Below are 12,337 nucleotides of genomic sequence, written 5' to 3'. Positions count from 1 at the left end.
CAGTCCCCATACATACTACTTTCAGAGTAACAGCCGTGTTAGTCTGTATTCGCAAAAAGAAAAGGAGTACTTGTGGCACCTTAGAGACTAACACATTTATTTGAGCATAAGCTTTCGTGAGCTACAGCTCACTTCAGCAGATGCATACTGTGGAAAGTGTAGAAGATCTTTTTATACACACAAAGCGTGAAAAAATACCTCCCCCCACCCCACTCTCCTGCTGGTAATAGCGTATCTAAAGTGACCACTCTCCTTAAAATGTGTATGATAATCAAGGTGGGCCATTTCCAGCACAAATCCAGGGTTTAACAAGAACGTCGGGGGGGGGGGAGGAAAAAACAAGGGGAAATAGGTTACCTTGCATAATGACTTAGCCACTCCCAGTCTCTATTCAAGCCTAAGTTGCAAATGAATTCCAATACTACTGTAACTAGTGGAAAAATAGCAGTTAATCAAGAAATTGGTACAATCTTATCACTTTTGTATGCATTTTGATTTTCTGGTTGTAGAATTTTATATCTTAATTTCATGGAATTTCATTCTTTCTTCCATTGCATTAACACTGCTGAGCTATGTTCTTTCATGACAGTTTTAGTGCAGTAGGTTTTTTTTTTTCACGAGTAAATTATTGCTTAGACTTCTTTCCTTGGTATTGTAGTAAAGATAGTGAGCGGACCTAACATTTGAACTTCATCTCTCCACTTGCATGAGGGCACTGTTTTGATACATATATTCAACTTTCACTTCCCCTTGTGATGACACTGCTGGTGTCATGAGGCTGTTCCTCTCCTAGCTCTAGAAGGGAGGCTTGCCACAGGTCTATTGCCAGAAATTGGTACAACAGGATTGTACATAAAAACATGGGGTGTTCAGTCCCAACGCTGAATAATTTTTCCTCCCAAATTTTTTGGAGAAAGTGGGAGGTGGCAGAAATGTAAAAATAATTAACTCTGTGGAAGAAAGTGAGATTATGTATAACCAGACTAATATTTAAGAGCTGAAGCCAGAAAGAATAAATTAAAAAAAACAAAATGACTTCTCTAAATACAAAGTTTGGGGCCATGACTTCTGATTAGATTTATTATGATAGAAAATGTTTTTAATATTGTATTCCCTAATTTTATAAGGCTGATTATTTTCCTAGTCTCAACTTCCTCCTCTTACTGTGGTTTATTCAGGTACCCGTTCAGAACTTCATACAACATGGAGTTAATAATGAGGCGATTTAGTCCAGGATCCAATTTTGGGGGTTCTAATGTGTGACAACTAACATCTTCAGATATTTAAAATTTTTCTTTCCTCAGTGTTCATCTCGCCAAGTACTAGCTTCTTCAGAATCAGAAATCAGTGTTAAAACATATAGCATAACAGTGGGATTTTAAAAGATATAAAATGTTGCAGGTGTTTCTCTTATTGCATTGGTTGAGCAGGAAAGACAGACCCCATGATACCTGCTATCGTGTGTACTCGTGATGCTCTAATAGCATTGGAGGGTGCTAGTGTTGTGGCACTATAATTATTTGCTGCCTGTTTCTGAAGGATTCTCCTGTTACTTGCTAAGGGGCAGATTTTCTAGTCTGGACTACTGTCAGTTTTAAAAAGATGGGACACATTAGGATTCTTTATTCTGAAATTTGTTGATTTCTGAATTGATTCTGCTTAGTTTACAATTAAGAATATATTTTTCTAACTGGCAGTCCTGCAAATTTACATGTGGTCTGAATCTGAAGATGGATTGTTTTCTTATTGTACGTTGTTCTGATGATGATGGTTTTGCAGAGCAGAAGTAAACTATTGGAATACTGTGAACACTTCTGTTGATACACAAGGAAGACTAGATTCCACCACTTAGCTTTGTTGTCTTTGTGATCCTAATAGAAGTAAAAGCAGTAAACACGTATGCTTCTTTGAGTGTTGGGTCCCCCTATATGGATTCCAAACATGGGCGTGCATGTGCGCCATATGCCAGAGCCAGAAGGTTTTCCTAGCAGTGTCCATTGACCTGCACGTGCATTGTACGTCCCCTCATGCTCATAGCCGAGGGTATAATAGGCTGCTTCAGTCGATGCCTCTCCACTTCCCTGAGTTGGAACCCCTGTTCCTTTGCTCTCTTAGCCTAGCTAAGAGAGTGGCCTTTTCATCCATTCTTGTACATAGTTATAGCTAAGCTGTTTGTGTTCTATACTTGTTTTATCCTTAGATAGTCTAGTTAGTGTAGTTGTTCCCCTGTTTGGGGATTCCCTCTTCCCCCCCCCCCCCGGGGGGACTATGTTCTGCATTCCTGGCCTTAAGAACTATGCCTCTTGCCTGCACTCATTCTCTGTGAGCGATGAGCACCAGCATTGTCTGTATTGCCTTGGCGGGGCTCACATTGTGGTACGCTCTGCTATCTGCAAATCCTTAATGCCCTGAACACGGGAGGCTCAAGAACATAGCTGCCTCCATCAAGACCTTCCAGAGGTGATGTTCCCCCAGGCGCCTTCAGATCCTGGATCGGCAGAACTGACAGTGGAGCATCCATCACTGGCATTGAGTGCCCTTCCCAGCACCTCCCAGGCACTGGATCCATTGGTACTGAAGACAAGAGACAAGCCCCACTATGAGGGGAAAAAAACATGGCCATGGCCATAAGAGCAGATCCTGGACCGGGACTGCTCATAAGCTCATTGTTTCTTCCATGAGCTCCACCTGGTCAGGTGAGAGGTTGCACTCAGATCCATCTGCACAGGCGTCCAGACTGCCCTGTGTTGATTCCGTGTGGACTCTCTGGCCTCTCCAGAGTTCTGCCTCGCACTCCCAGATGACTGGAACCACTTCTGTCCACAGAGGAACTGCTCCTCCCCATCTGCGTTTTCTGCTCCTCTCTGGACCTTCACTCACCACCATCCTCTCCTTGGTTGAACCTTTGCTCCTGCTACCAGAAAGACCCGCTCTGTTGCCACATGCAGCCCTCTGGTACTTATGGTCTCCTACACTCCCCTCCCCCCGGAACCATTGCTGGAACCATCTTCCAAGTCTGAGAGCTTCTCAGAGACAGAGTCCTTGTTTTCTCCCGTTCCATGTCAGAATCTGGAATCATACCCCAGATTGCACTATCCACCAGTTTATGACTGTGCTTCAGAGGCCTGGCATTGCTACCAATGAAGCCCGCCAATGGCCACACTTGGATCCCTACTGGGGATGCCAAGCACCATTGGTAGTCTCATATCAACCATCCTCCATTCGCCCTACAGCACCATTGGTGTACGAGGAAGAAGACAACATGGAACCAGTACTGCCAGTCTCCACTGCTGCATCTTCATCTCCAGAAGAGGCATTTTTTCTTTTCTTGCTCTCTCCACCAAATGACCACCAATAATACCACATGTTGACAGACCTCATCACGGAAATCTCTTCATTCCCGCTGACTATAGCCAGGGTCTATCTGCCTGCCTGCTGGTCTGGTCTGTGTCATGCCAGGCTCCGGGTGCGACCCCTGCACAATGGCTGGTGACACTCTATTCCCAGTCCTGAGACCCCCTGGAAAAGATTGCCACCAATTCCCCAAGCGATATTTACCTTGCTGTGGTGGTGGACTGACTACAGAACAGCCCTGGAAGAGGTTCCATTCGACTCCCCACTCCATCAAGTTGGTGTCAGACGCCTGAGACCTTGGGTAGGGGGCACATATCGGCGTCCTCCAGACTCAGGGGATGTGGTCCCCGGATGAAGGGTGGTTGTACATAAAGAGCTCTGAGCAGTCTGGCTGGCATGCGGCATCTTGTTGCCCCACCTGTCAGGCAGGGTGGTACAAGTCCTGACAGACAACACAGCCTCGATGTTCTACATCAACAGGCAAGGGGCAGCATGCTCGGTGACTCTGTCAGGAGGCGCTCTGTCTCTGGGACTTCTGCATGAGCACGAGATTCACCTGGAAGCTTCCCAGCATCAGGAATATGCTGGTGGACCAGCTCAGCAGGGACTTTTCCTCTCATCACAAGTGGTTGCTCCATTCGGAGGTAGCCTGCATGATCTTCCAAAAGTGGGCAACTCCCCAAATGGATCTGTTCGCTACCAAACAGAACAGGAAATGCCACTAGTTTTTTTTTCTCCTCGGTAATGTCTGACCAAGGGCTCCCTCTCCAATGCCTTCCTCCTGTCATGGTCAGGGAGCCTGATGTACACGCTCCCTCCAGTTCTGCTTATCAGCAAGGCCCTGGCAAAGATCGAGAGACAAGGCACAGGTCATCATGATCGCCCCGACGTGACCTCGCTAGCACTAGTTCAGCTCATGAGCCCGTCAGTGGCCCCTCCCTGGCCCCTGCCCAGCCGACCGGACCTGCTGTCACAGAACCATGGTCAACTTCTACACCCCAACCTCGGGTACCTCCACCTCTCGGTGTGGATGCTGAGTGGCTGAACCCGGAGGAATGGACCTGTTCGGAAGGAATCCAACAGGTCCTCCTGGAAAGTAGAAAGCCCTCAATTAGACTGACTTACCTGGCTAAGTGGATGAGGCTTTCCTGCTGGGCGTCTGAACGGGACATCTCTCGCCACGTTCCTCCATACAGGCTGTCCTGGACTGCCTGCTCCATTTGAGGGACCAGGGCCTGGCACACTCTTCCATTAGAGTGCATCTCACGGCCATCTCTGCTTATTACCCACCGATCCAAGGACAGACGGTGTTTTCCCATGACATGACAGTCAGATTCCTGAGGGGACCATGACAGGAGAGACTCTTCCTGCAGGTATGGGCTCCTGTCCCGCAGTAGGATCTTAACTTGGTCCTCTCTAGGCTCACTGGCCCGCCCTTTGAGCTGCTCCTTTTCCTATCTGTCATGGAAGGTCGTGTTCCTGGTGGCGGTGCCATCGGCGACATGAGTCTCTGAAATTAAAGCCTTGACCTCAGAACCTCCGTATATGGTCTTCTACAAAGATAAGGTTCAGTTGCGGCCCCACCCGGCCTTCTTGCTGAAGGTGTTCTCCACCTTCCATATGAAACAGGACATCTTCCTCCTGGTGGGCTGTCCCAAACCGCACAAGACCAGTGAAGAGAGGCGTCTTCACGCCCTTGACGTCCTCAGGGCCTTGACTTTCTACTTAGAATGTACCAAGCCTTTCTGTAAATCGACTCAACTCTTCATCGCTACAGCATATGGGATGAAGGGTCACCCAGTGTCCTTGCAGAGGATTTCCAATTGGATTACCTTGTGCATAAGGACCTGTTATGACCTGGCGGGGGTTCCGCTGCTGCCGATTGTCAGAGCCCACTGGATGAGAGTGCAGGCGTCTTCGGTGGCCTTCCTGGCACACATCCCTATCCAGGACATCGGTAGAGCCACAACATGGTCCTCTGTTCACCCATTCACCGCCCATTATGCCATCGCTCAGCAGGCCAGGGATGACGCTGGGTTCAGCAGAGCTGTGTTGCAATCTGCTCATCTGTCATAAACATAAAGATGCAGGTAATATAAAATCCCTCCTTGTAGCTGTACTGAATTGCTTTACCTATGAGGGATTAAGAACCTCAAATAACCTGATTGGCACCTGACCAGAAGGACCAATAAGGAAAGGAGATACTTCCAAATCTGGGGGGAGGAGGGTTGTTTGTGCTCTTTGTTCCCTCTCTAGATGGAGAGAGAAGCCAACTACGGACAATATCTCCTGAAAACATACCTGGAATAATCTATCTAAGAATTACAGAAATAGTAAGTGAGGCAAGGAAATGCATAAGGTTATCTTTTGTTTTAGCTTGTGAATTTTCCCTATGCTAAGAGGTAGTTTTATTCCTCTTTTATAACTGTGAAGCTGAGTCCAATAAATCTTTTTATTACCCTGTAAAGTTACCTTCCATCCTGATTTTGCAGGAGTGATTCTTTTACTTTTTTCTTTGTAATAAAATTCTTCTTTTAAGAACCTGATTTATTTTCAGTGTCCTAAAAACCGAAGGATTTGGTCTGTGATCACATTGTAACCAATTGGTTAGTATATTATTCTCAAGCCTCCCCAGGAAAAGGGGTGAAGGGGTTTGGGGGGAATAGGGACTCCAAGTGACCCTTTCCTGAATTTTTGTATAAATCACTTGGTGGTGGCAGCAATACCATCCAAGGACAAGGAAAGGAATTTGTGCCTTGGGGAAGATTTTAACCTAAGCTGGTAGAATTTAAGCTTAGGGGGTCTTTCATGCAGGTGCGCACATCTGTAACCCAGAGTTCAGAGTGGGGAGGGAACCCTGACAACGTCTGTGAACTCCTACCCACCTCCAGGGGTATTTCTTGGGAGTCCCCTAATATGGAATGGACATGAGCAAGCACTCGAAGAAAAGACAGTTACCTTTTCCGTAACTGGTGTTTTTTGAGATGTGTTGCTCATGTCCATTCCATGACCCGTTCTCCTTCCCCACTTTTGGAGTTTCTGGCAAGAAGGAACTGAGGGGGTGGAGAGCCACCGACGCTCCTTATACCGCACCATGCAGGTGCCACTCTAGAGGGCGCCAGAACCGGTCCCTTACAGATACTGCTCAGGGAAAAACTTCCGGCACCAGTGCATGTGGCGAGTACACACACCTAATATGGAACTGATTATGAGCAACACATCTCAAAGAACACCAGTTACGGAAAACGTAAATGTCTTTTTTATTTATTTTTTTTTGAGATGTGTAGTTCCTATTTGGATTCCAATACCTGCTCTCCATTCCCTCTGCTGTGGATTGGACTATTTAGAGGTAAGAGGGATACTGGAGAGGTGTCGACCTGCACAGCCTATTATACCCTCGACTGTGAGCATAAGGGAAGGTTAACGGACACTTCTAGGAAAACCTTGTGGCTCTGGTGTGTGGTGTGCAAGCACACCCACATTTGGAATCCAAATTAGGAACACGCATCTCAATGAACCTCCAGTTACAGGTAAGTAACTTCCTCTTTCTGTCCCTTTAAATAAGCATTTGTAACTCTGAATACAATCAGAGTTGGATAAAAGATGCCATTTTCATGGTCGCTTTTCAGAGTAGAATCATAATTTAAATAAGTTTATGGGTATTTTAATATTAGTGTGTCTCTGCTGTCCTATGCCTGCACTTAGGTTTGTATTAATCTTTCCATTATAACCCCCTATTTTCAAGGTGTTATAACTTGGTATTAAATTTATCAACATGCCAAAAATAACAAGGTTGATATACAAGCTTGATACATAATAATTGAATTAATAAAAATAATGCAACTATTTCTAAAATGAGCTGCTAATTGAAATACAGTGTTATTCATTTTCATGTTGCTATCATATATGCTGTACCTAAAGAAAAGTTTAAATTGATCAGTATTGTTTTAAATAGAATTTGTCAACTTGTAAGTTCTCTTGTCTTATGTTTACTGGAAATTTGGGGCAAAAGTAAAAACAACCAAACTCTTTTTTTAACAAACTCTAAAAATGTGTTTAGCTGATAGATAGGAAGTACAGAAAACTATTAAACGTTGAAATTGTGACAGACTTATGAAAGTAAAGAAATCCAAAATTGAGGCTGACAGTCCATTCTGAAATCGTTATGTTGCCTCCTTCCTTTATTCCTAAACATCTCAGCATAGCTATATAAAGGATAAATTATCGAGCCTTAGCTTTCATTTTCTTGGCTATTACTAGGTTTTGTCACATTCATCATATTATTTAAACACAGATTTTGTATTTTTTATTTATTAATTGATGTAGCTGTCCCTGTTCCTGGGGTTAATATTGAAGAGCACCTTCAGCTACGGCAAGAGGAAAAGCGTCAGCGTGTAAACAGGAGGCATAGATTGGAGGAAGGCAGAGGTAAGAGATTATTTGTTACTGAACTGAGGCTAAAATAAGGATAAATGCACACTGTTTCTAAAAACGGACTAGGCCTTGCGAAATAGGCCTTTTTTTTATTTAAAAACTGTCAAACATGAAACAAAAATCAGGTTTAAGTGTATATTCAGTAGAGGTTTGCACTAACTGAACTTAATAGATTTAAAAAAAAAAATCAATATACCAGTGCAATTTTATAATACAGAAAAGGCCTGCAAGGATTCAGTAATACTGCTGTGCAGTGGCTTGAGAATTTGGCTTCCATTAAGCCTATAATGGTGGGTATGGGAGACAGAACCATTGAGAATTTAGATCTAGGCCTTTAATTAGACAATTAAAAGATCAGCACTGTCAGAGATTTCACCTGAGATGTACAGGGTCAGAGTCAGAACTCCTAAGCTGTGCTGTTCAGTGCAACATTGGTGGATACTAAAGTATTTGTAGTCTTTGGTTTAAGAAAGAATGGGGTTCTTTGTTGTGCATATATTACTGATAACTGTTGGATAAGACAGCTGGCCCATTGTCAGTCCATATGTTTTCAGATAGGTATTTGATACAGCATGAACTAAGAGAGTCATGAAGGTATTGTGAGGGGATGTACGAGTATTTCCTTCCCAAAATCTTACTCATCGGAATGTGTTCACTTTGTGTAAGTGCTAAAATGGGAATAAGATTGCGGGAACAAGTGGTTCTTCTTTGAGTTGTGTTTCTGTGAGTGCTCCACCTTAGGTGTATCTGTGTTCCTGCACCTAGGATTTGAGATTTTCAGCTGTAGTGCCCATTTGGGCCTCACATGCACTCCCCCCTTCGCGCACCATGTTTGGCAGTTATATAGTTCTGTGCAGCCAAATTAATCTCAATTCCTTCTCAACTGCCCTTGTCCTGAGTTGGAGTCCCTAGCAGAGCCCTTTCTATCAAGTTCTTAGTGTCTTTGTTCTCATTTGTCATAGTGACAGTGTTTCAGTTAGGATTTTAGTTATTTATAGTTGTTCCCGTTCTTCTTTTTCCTTCATTCAAAAAAAAATCTCCATTATTTATCATTATCCCCTCGATTAGAGTTGTAGTTTCTACATATCTTCCCTTTAGGGAGATAATCCCTATAAAGGGTGTTATGCTCAGATCCACCAATTTCAAACAGTGCCTCTATTGCTGGGAGGCCATCAGGGTCAGTAATGGTCGCTCCCTTTGCATTCGTTGTCTGGAAGAGGCATGCATTCCCCAAAACTGTATGTATTGCCTTAAACTTAAGGCACAGACTCAGAAAAACTGTGAGCTGAAATTAAAACCGATTGAGAGCTCAGCTTCAGATCCTGGTCCTGGAACCCTGCCTGGACAACGGTTGCTGTCAGCATCAACATCAGCCATGCCGCCCTCCTTGCTAGTTTTGAAGAGAAAATAACAGAGTCCCTGTGAAAAGACAGTGAAAAGCAAGCTTCAAGTTCACCTAAAAAGGAGCCACCAAAAAGAAGGGGGTCCCAGAGAGATCATTAGCTTCGGCACTGACAGGTATGAGACTGAATACCTGTGACACCCCTGGGGCCTCTTGGTAATGTCACCAGTAAGTTCAAGGACCCCAAGAGGGCAGGACTGGATAAGGTGGCATCATCAGGTAATAGGGGTAAGGAAAATATTGGAGTCTCAAAGATGGTACTGACAGCACCAGCTAGACATCCCGCACCGAGTACATCGGCACTGACAAGTCCACTGTGGTGCCGCCTGCTGGACACTCTGTGGAATGCAGCGCAATCCCAGCACCGACGACATTGTCAACAGCAGGACTGATGCAAATGTCCCCATGATACCGAGGCAAATGACTTCCATGGTACCAATGAATTTAGATTCCCAATACACTAATGTCGGATGCACTGAAGTCTCCACCGCTGTGTACCCATGTCGCTGTAGTACACATCTCATCCCCAGATGTGCATGCGGTACCCATTTGCCATTACCACCGAGGACTTCTGAAGTACGAGATCCCACTCCAGCCTGGAACCTCAGCCTAGTGCTACGATGCCTCAGTAGTTTCCCATTTGAGCCTATGGCAATCTGCTTGTTCATACCTATGAAATAACATACCCATATCTATGAAAAAAGCCTTTCTTGTGACCATCCCATCCACTCGAAGAGTGGGGGAAATAGGGGCTCTCATGGTGTACTTCCCTGTACAATCTTCAAAAATAGTTACATTAAGACCACATCCAAAGTTCCTATCTAAAATACCTTCCTCATTCCACCTGAATCAGCCTATTCATCTTCCATCGTTCTTCCCTAAACCACATGGAAATAAACGGGAGGCCGTGTTCCACATGCTAGATGTTAGACGGGTGCTAAGCCTTATATCTTGAACGAACCAAACCTTTCAGAAAGACAGCAAGATGATTTCGTTCTATTGCTGAAAGATCAAAAGAATCAGCCATATCTAAACAAAGGCTTTGAAATGGATTTCCAGTTGTATTAACCTTTGTTATTGTCAGCATGATTTGCAAATGCCTCCGGGGACTAGAACGCACTCCACGAGATCACTTTCCATCTCAGTAGCCTTCCTGACCAATGTACCAATCACGGACATTTGTAAAGCAGCGACCTGCCTATCTTCCCACACATTCACCAAGCATTATTTAATCGCACAGGACTCTGTGGATGCTCTGTTAAGACTGACTGACTGTTTAATCATCTTGTGACACTCTGTACCTCAAAGTAGCACCCTGGAACCTCCATATTCACCACTCTCGTATAATTATGATATGTTTTATACGAAGAATGTCTTGTGATTTTTAAAGATTTTGAGCTGTTGGTACACACAATCTAACAGGATATTAATGTTTATCGTATGTGAAGTATTACTATATGAGTTAATAAAATACGTTGTGAGGTTGGGAATGCCTATGGCCAGCTGTTCAGTTACAACAAAGGAGTAGCCATCACTGGCCAGGCGGTCGTTAACGGCACATCCACATGCAATGTACTATCCCGGAGGCTTCTTGGAGAAGTGATGTATGCCCTGGGGGCGGGCTAGCCCAGGTCCCAGCAATTATCTTTGTAACAGCTGGAAGAACATTTGCAAGAAAAAAAACTTTGAACTGAGGAAGTTTGGTCTCAGCTTCGAAAGTGCTCCAGTCTGTGTACTGAGGAATGTAACCTGCTTGTACCATCTGTTAGGGAGAGACGCTGCTTGGTTCAAATTTTGCTTTGTCTGTTCGAGTTACAATTTAGGCTCTGTTTCTATTTTTGTTTCTTAGGTAACTAACTTTGATCTCTGTGCCTGCTACTTGTAATCACTTAAAATCTACTTTTCTGTAGTTAATAAATCTGTTTTATATTTTACCTAAAACAGTGTGTTTGTGGTTGAAGTGCTAAGAGAATCTCAGCTCAGGTTACAAAGGCTGGTGTATGTCCATTTTCCTCTGAAGAAGTGGCAAACTTGGTAATGTGCTTATACTGGCCAGTCTTCTGATCCGTGCAAGATGGTACAGTTCTGATCCGTGCAAGATGGTACAGTTCGGTTGGGTGTGTTCCAGCCTCTGGATGGCTGTGTAAGTGCAGTGCCTGTCAGAGGCTTGTAGCTTGACAGCAGCAGCACAGGTTGGTAGCTTTGGAGGGCTCAGCAGTCCCACAGTCCAGGTTGTATCTCCTTAGTGATGGACAGTGGTCCACGTATCCATGCTAATTTCCTTAGATCTGTCAGCTGCCCTTCATATATTTTGACCATGAAATGTTGTTGACACCTCTGTGGATGATAGCTGGAGTAGATAGAATTACACGTTTCAGTGGGAGGTCCCAGAGGATTGCTTTATGTAATCCTTAGTCCACCATAGAGGGATTTCTCTTGTGGGGTACCACAAGGTTCTAATCTGCATCTGTAGTTGGAGCTAGGGGTGGGATGCCCGGCTCAAGTAGACCTATCCATGCTAACTCTGATTGGATGAGAGCTACTCTTAAAGGTGTCCTGGAAGCTGAATCTATCTTGGAATACAGCTTTCTGCTGGATTGTGGATATTCGCTTCAGAGAACATTATACCGGTTAGTAAATTGTACTAGCTTTTTATTTTCTTCTGTCTGCAATTAAGGGTGTTTACTTTGGTCTACAGGGCTCTCAATGGTTTAGGTCTTAACTGCCTCTTTCATTGATTGAGGCCAATTTAACTGCATGAGTCAACAGTTCTGGGGTCAACACTTCTCTTGTAGGTGTAACAGAGCCCATGTTTGACCTTAAGGGCATGGGACACGGCCCGGCCCACCATTTGAACAAGCTGCTGTCTGAGGGTTGGGAAATTGCTGTAAATGGATAGAAATGTAGGTGAAGTCTTTTTAGTTTTGTTTTGATTTTCTTCGACTCTTGTAATTTTAAAATGTTTTGTCATAGAGCAATTAGTACATCCATCCCGAATACCTTGGGAATGGACACATTTTATATATTTTTAAAAAGTGTATGTTGTGTGTGTATATATACGAAATCTATATAATTGTGTATACAGATATGCTCATATATACATTTATAAATTTGTATGTGTTTAGTGGAGGGTGTTTTCTGTGTTTG

At 44.1% G+C, this 12,337-nt stretch overlaps 1 protein-coding gene across 14 annotated transcripts in view; it reads left to right on the top strand.

The window, feature by feature from the left end:
• The window catches only part of MYCBP2 (MYC binding protein 2), a 414,953-nt gene that overhangs the window by 108,729 nt on the left and 293,887 nt on the right, over positions 1-12,337 (top strand). For all 14 annotated transcript variants that reach the window (XM_073347199.1, XM_073347148.1, XM_073347171.1 and 11 more), the window contains exon 17: positions 7,681-7,782. In XM_073347199.1, coding sequence (XP_073203300.1) covers positions 7,681-7,782 — 102 coding nt within the window. The remainder of the gene's footprint in view (positions 1-7,680; positions 7,783-12,337) is intronic.

This window comes from Lepidochelys kempii, chromosome 1 (assembly GCF_965140265.1).
Source record: "Lepidochelys kempii isolate rLepKem1 chromosome 1, rLepKem1.hap2, whole genome shotgun sequence".
In the NCBI taxonomy this organism is placed as follows: domain Eukaryota; kingdom Metazoa; phylum Chordata; order Testudines; family Cheloniidae; genus Lepidochelys; species Lepidochelys kempii.
Note: the sequence above shows the minus strand (reverse complement) of the source record. Positions and strands in the feature narration are given on the sequence as shown.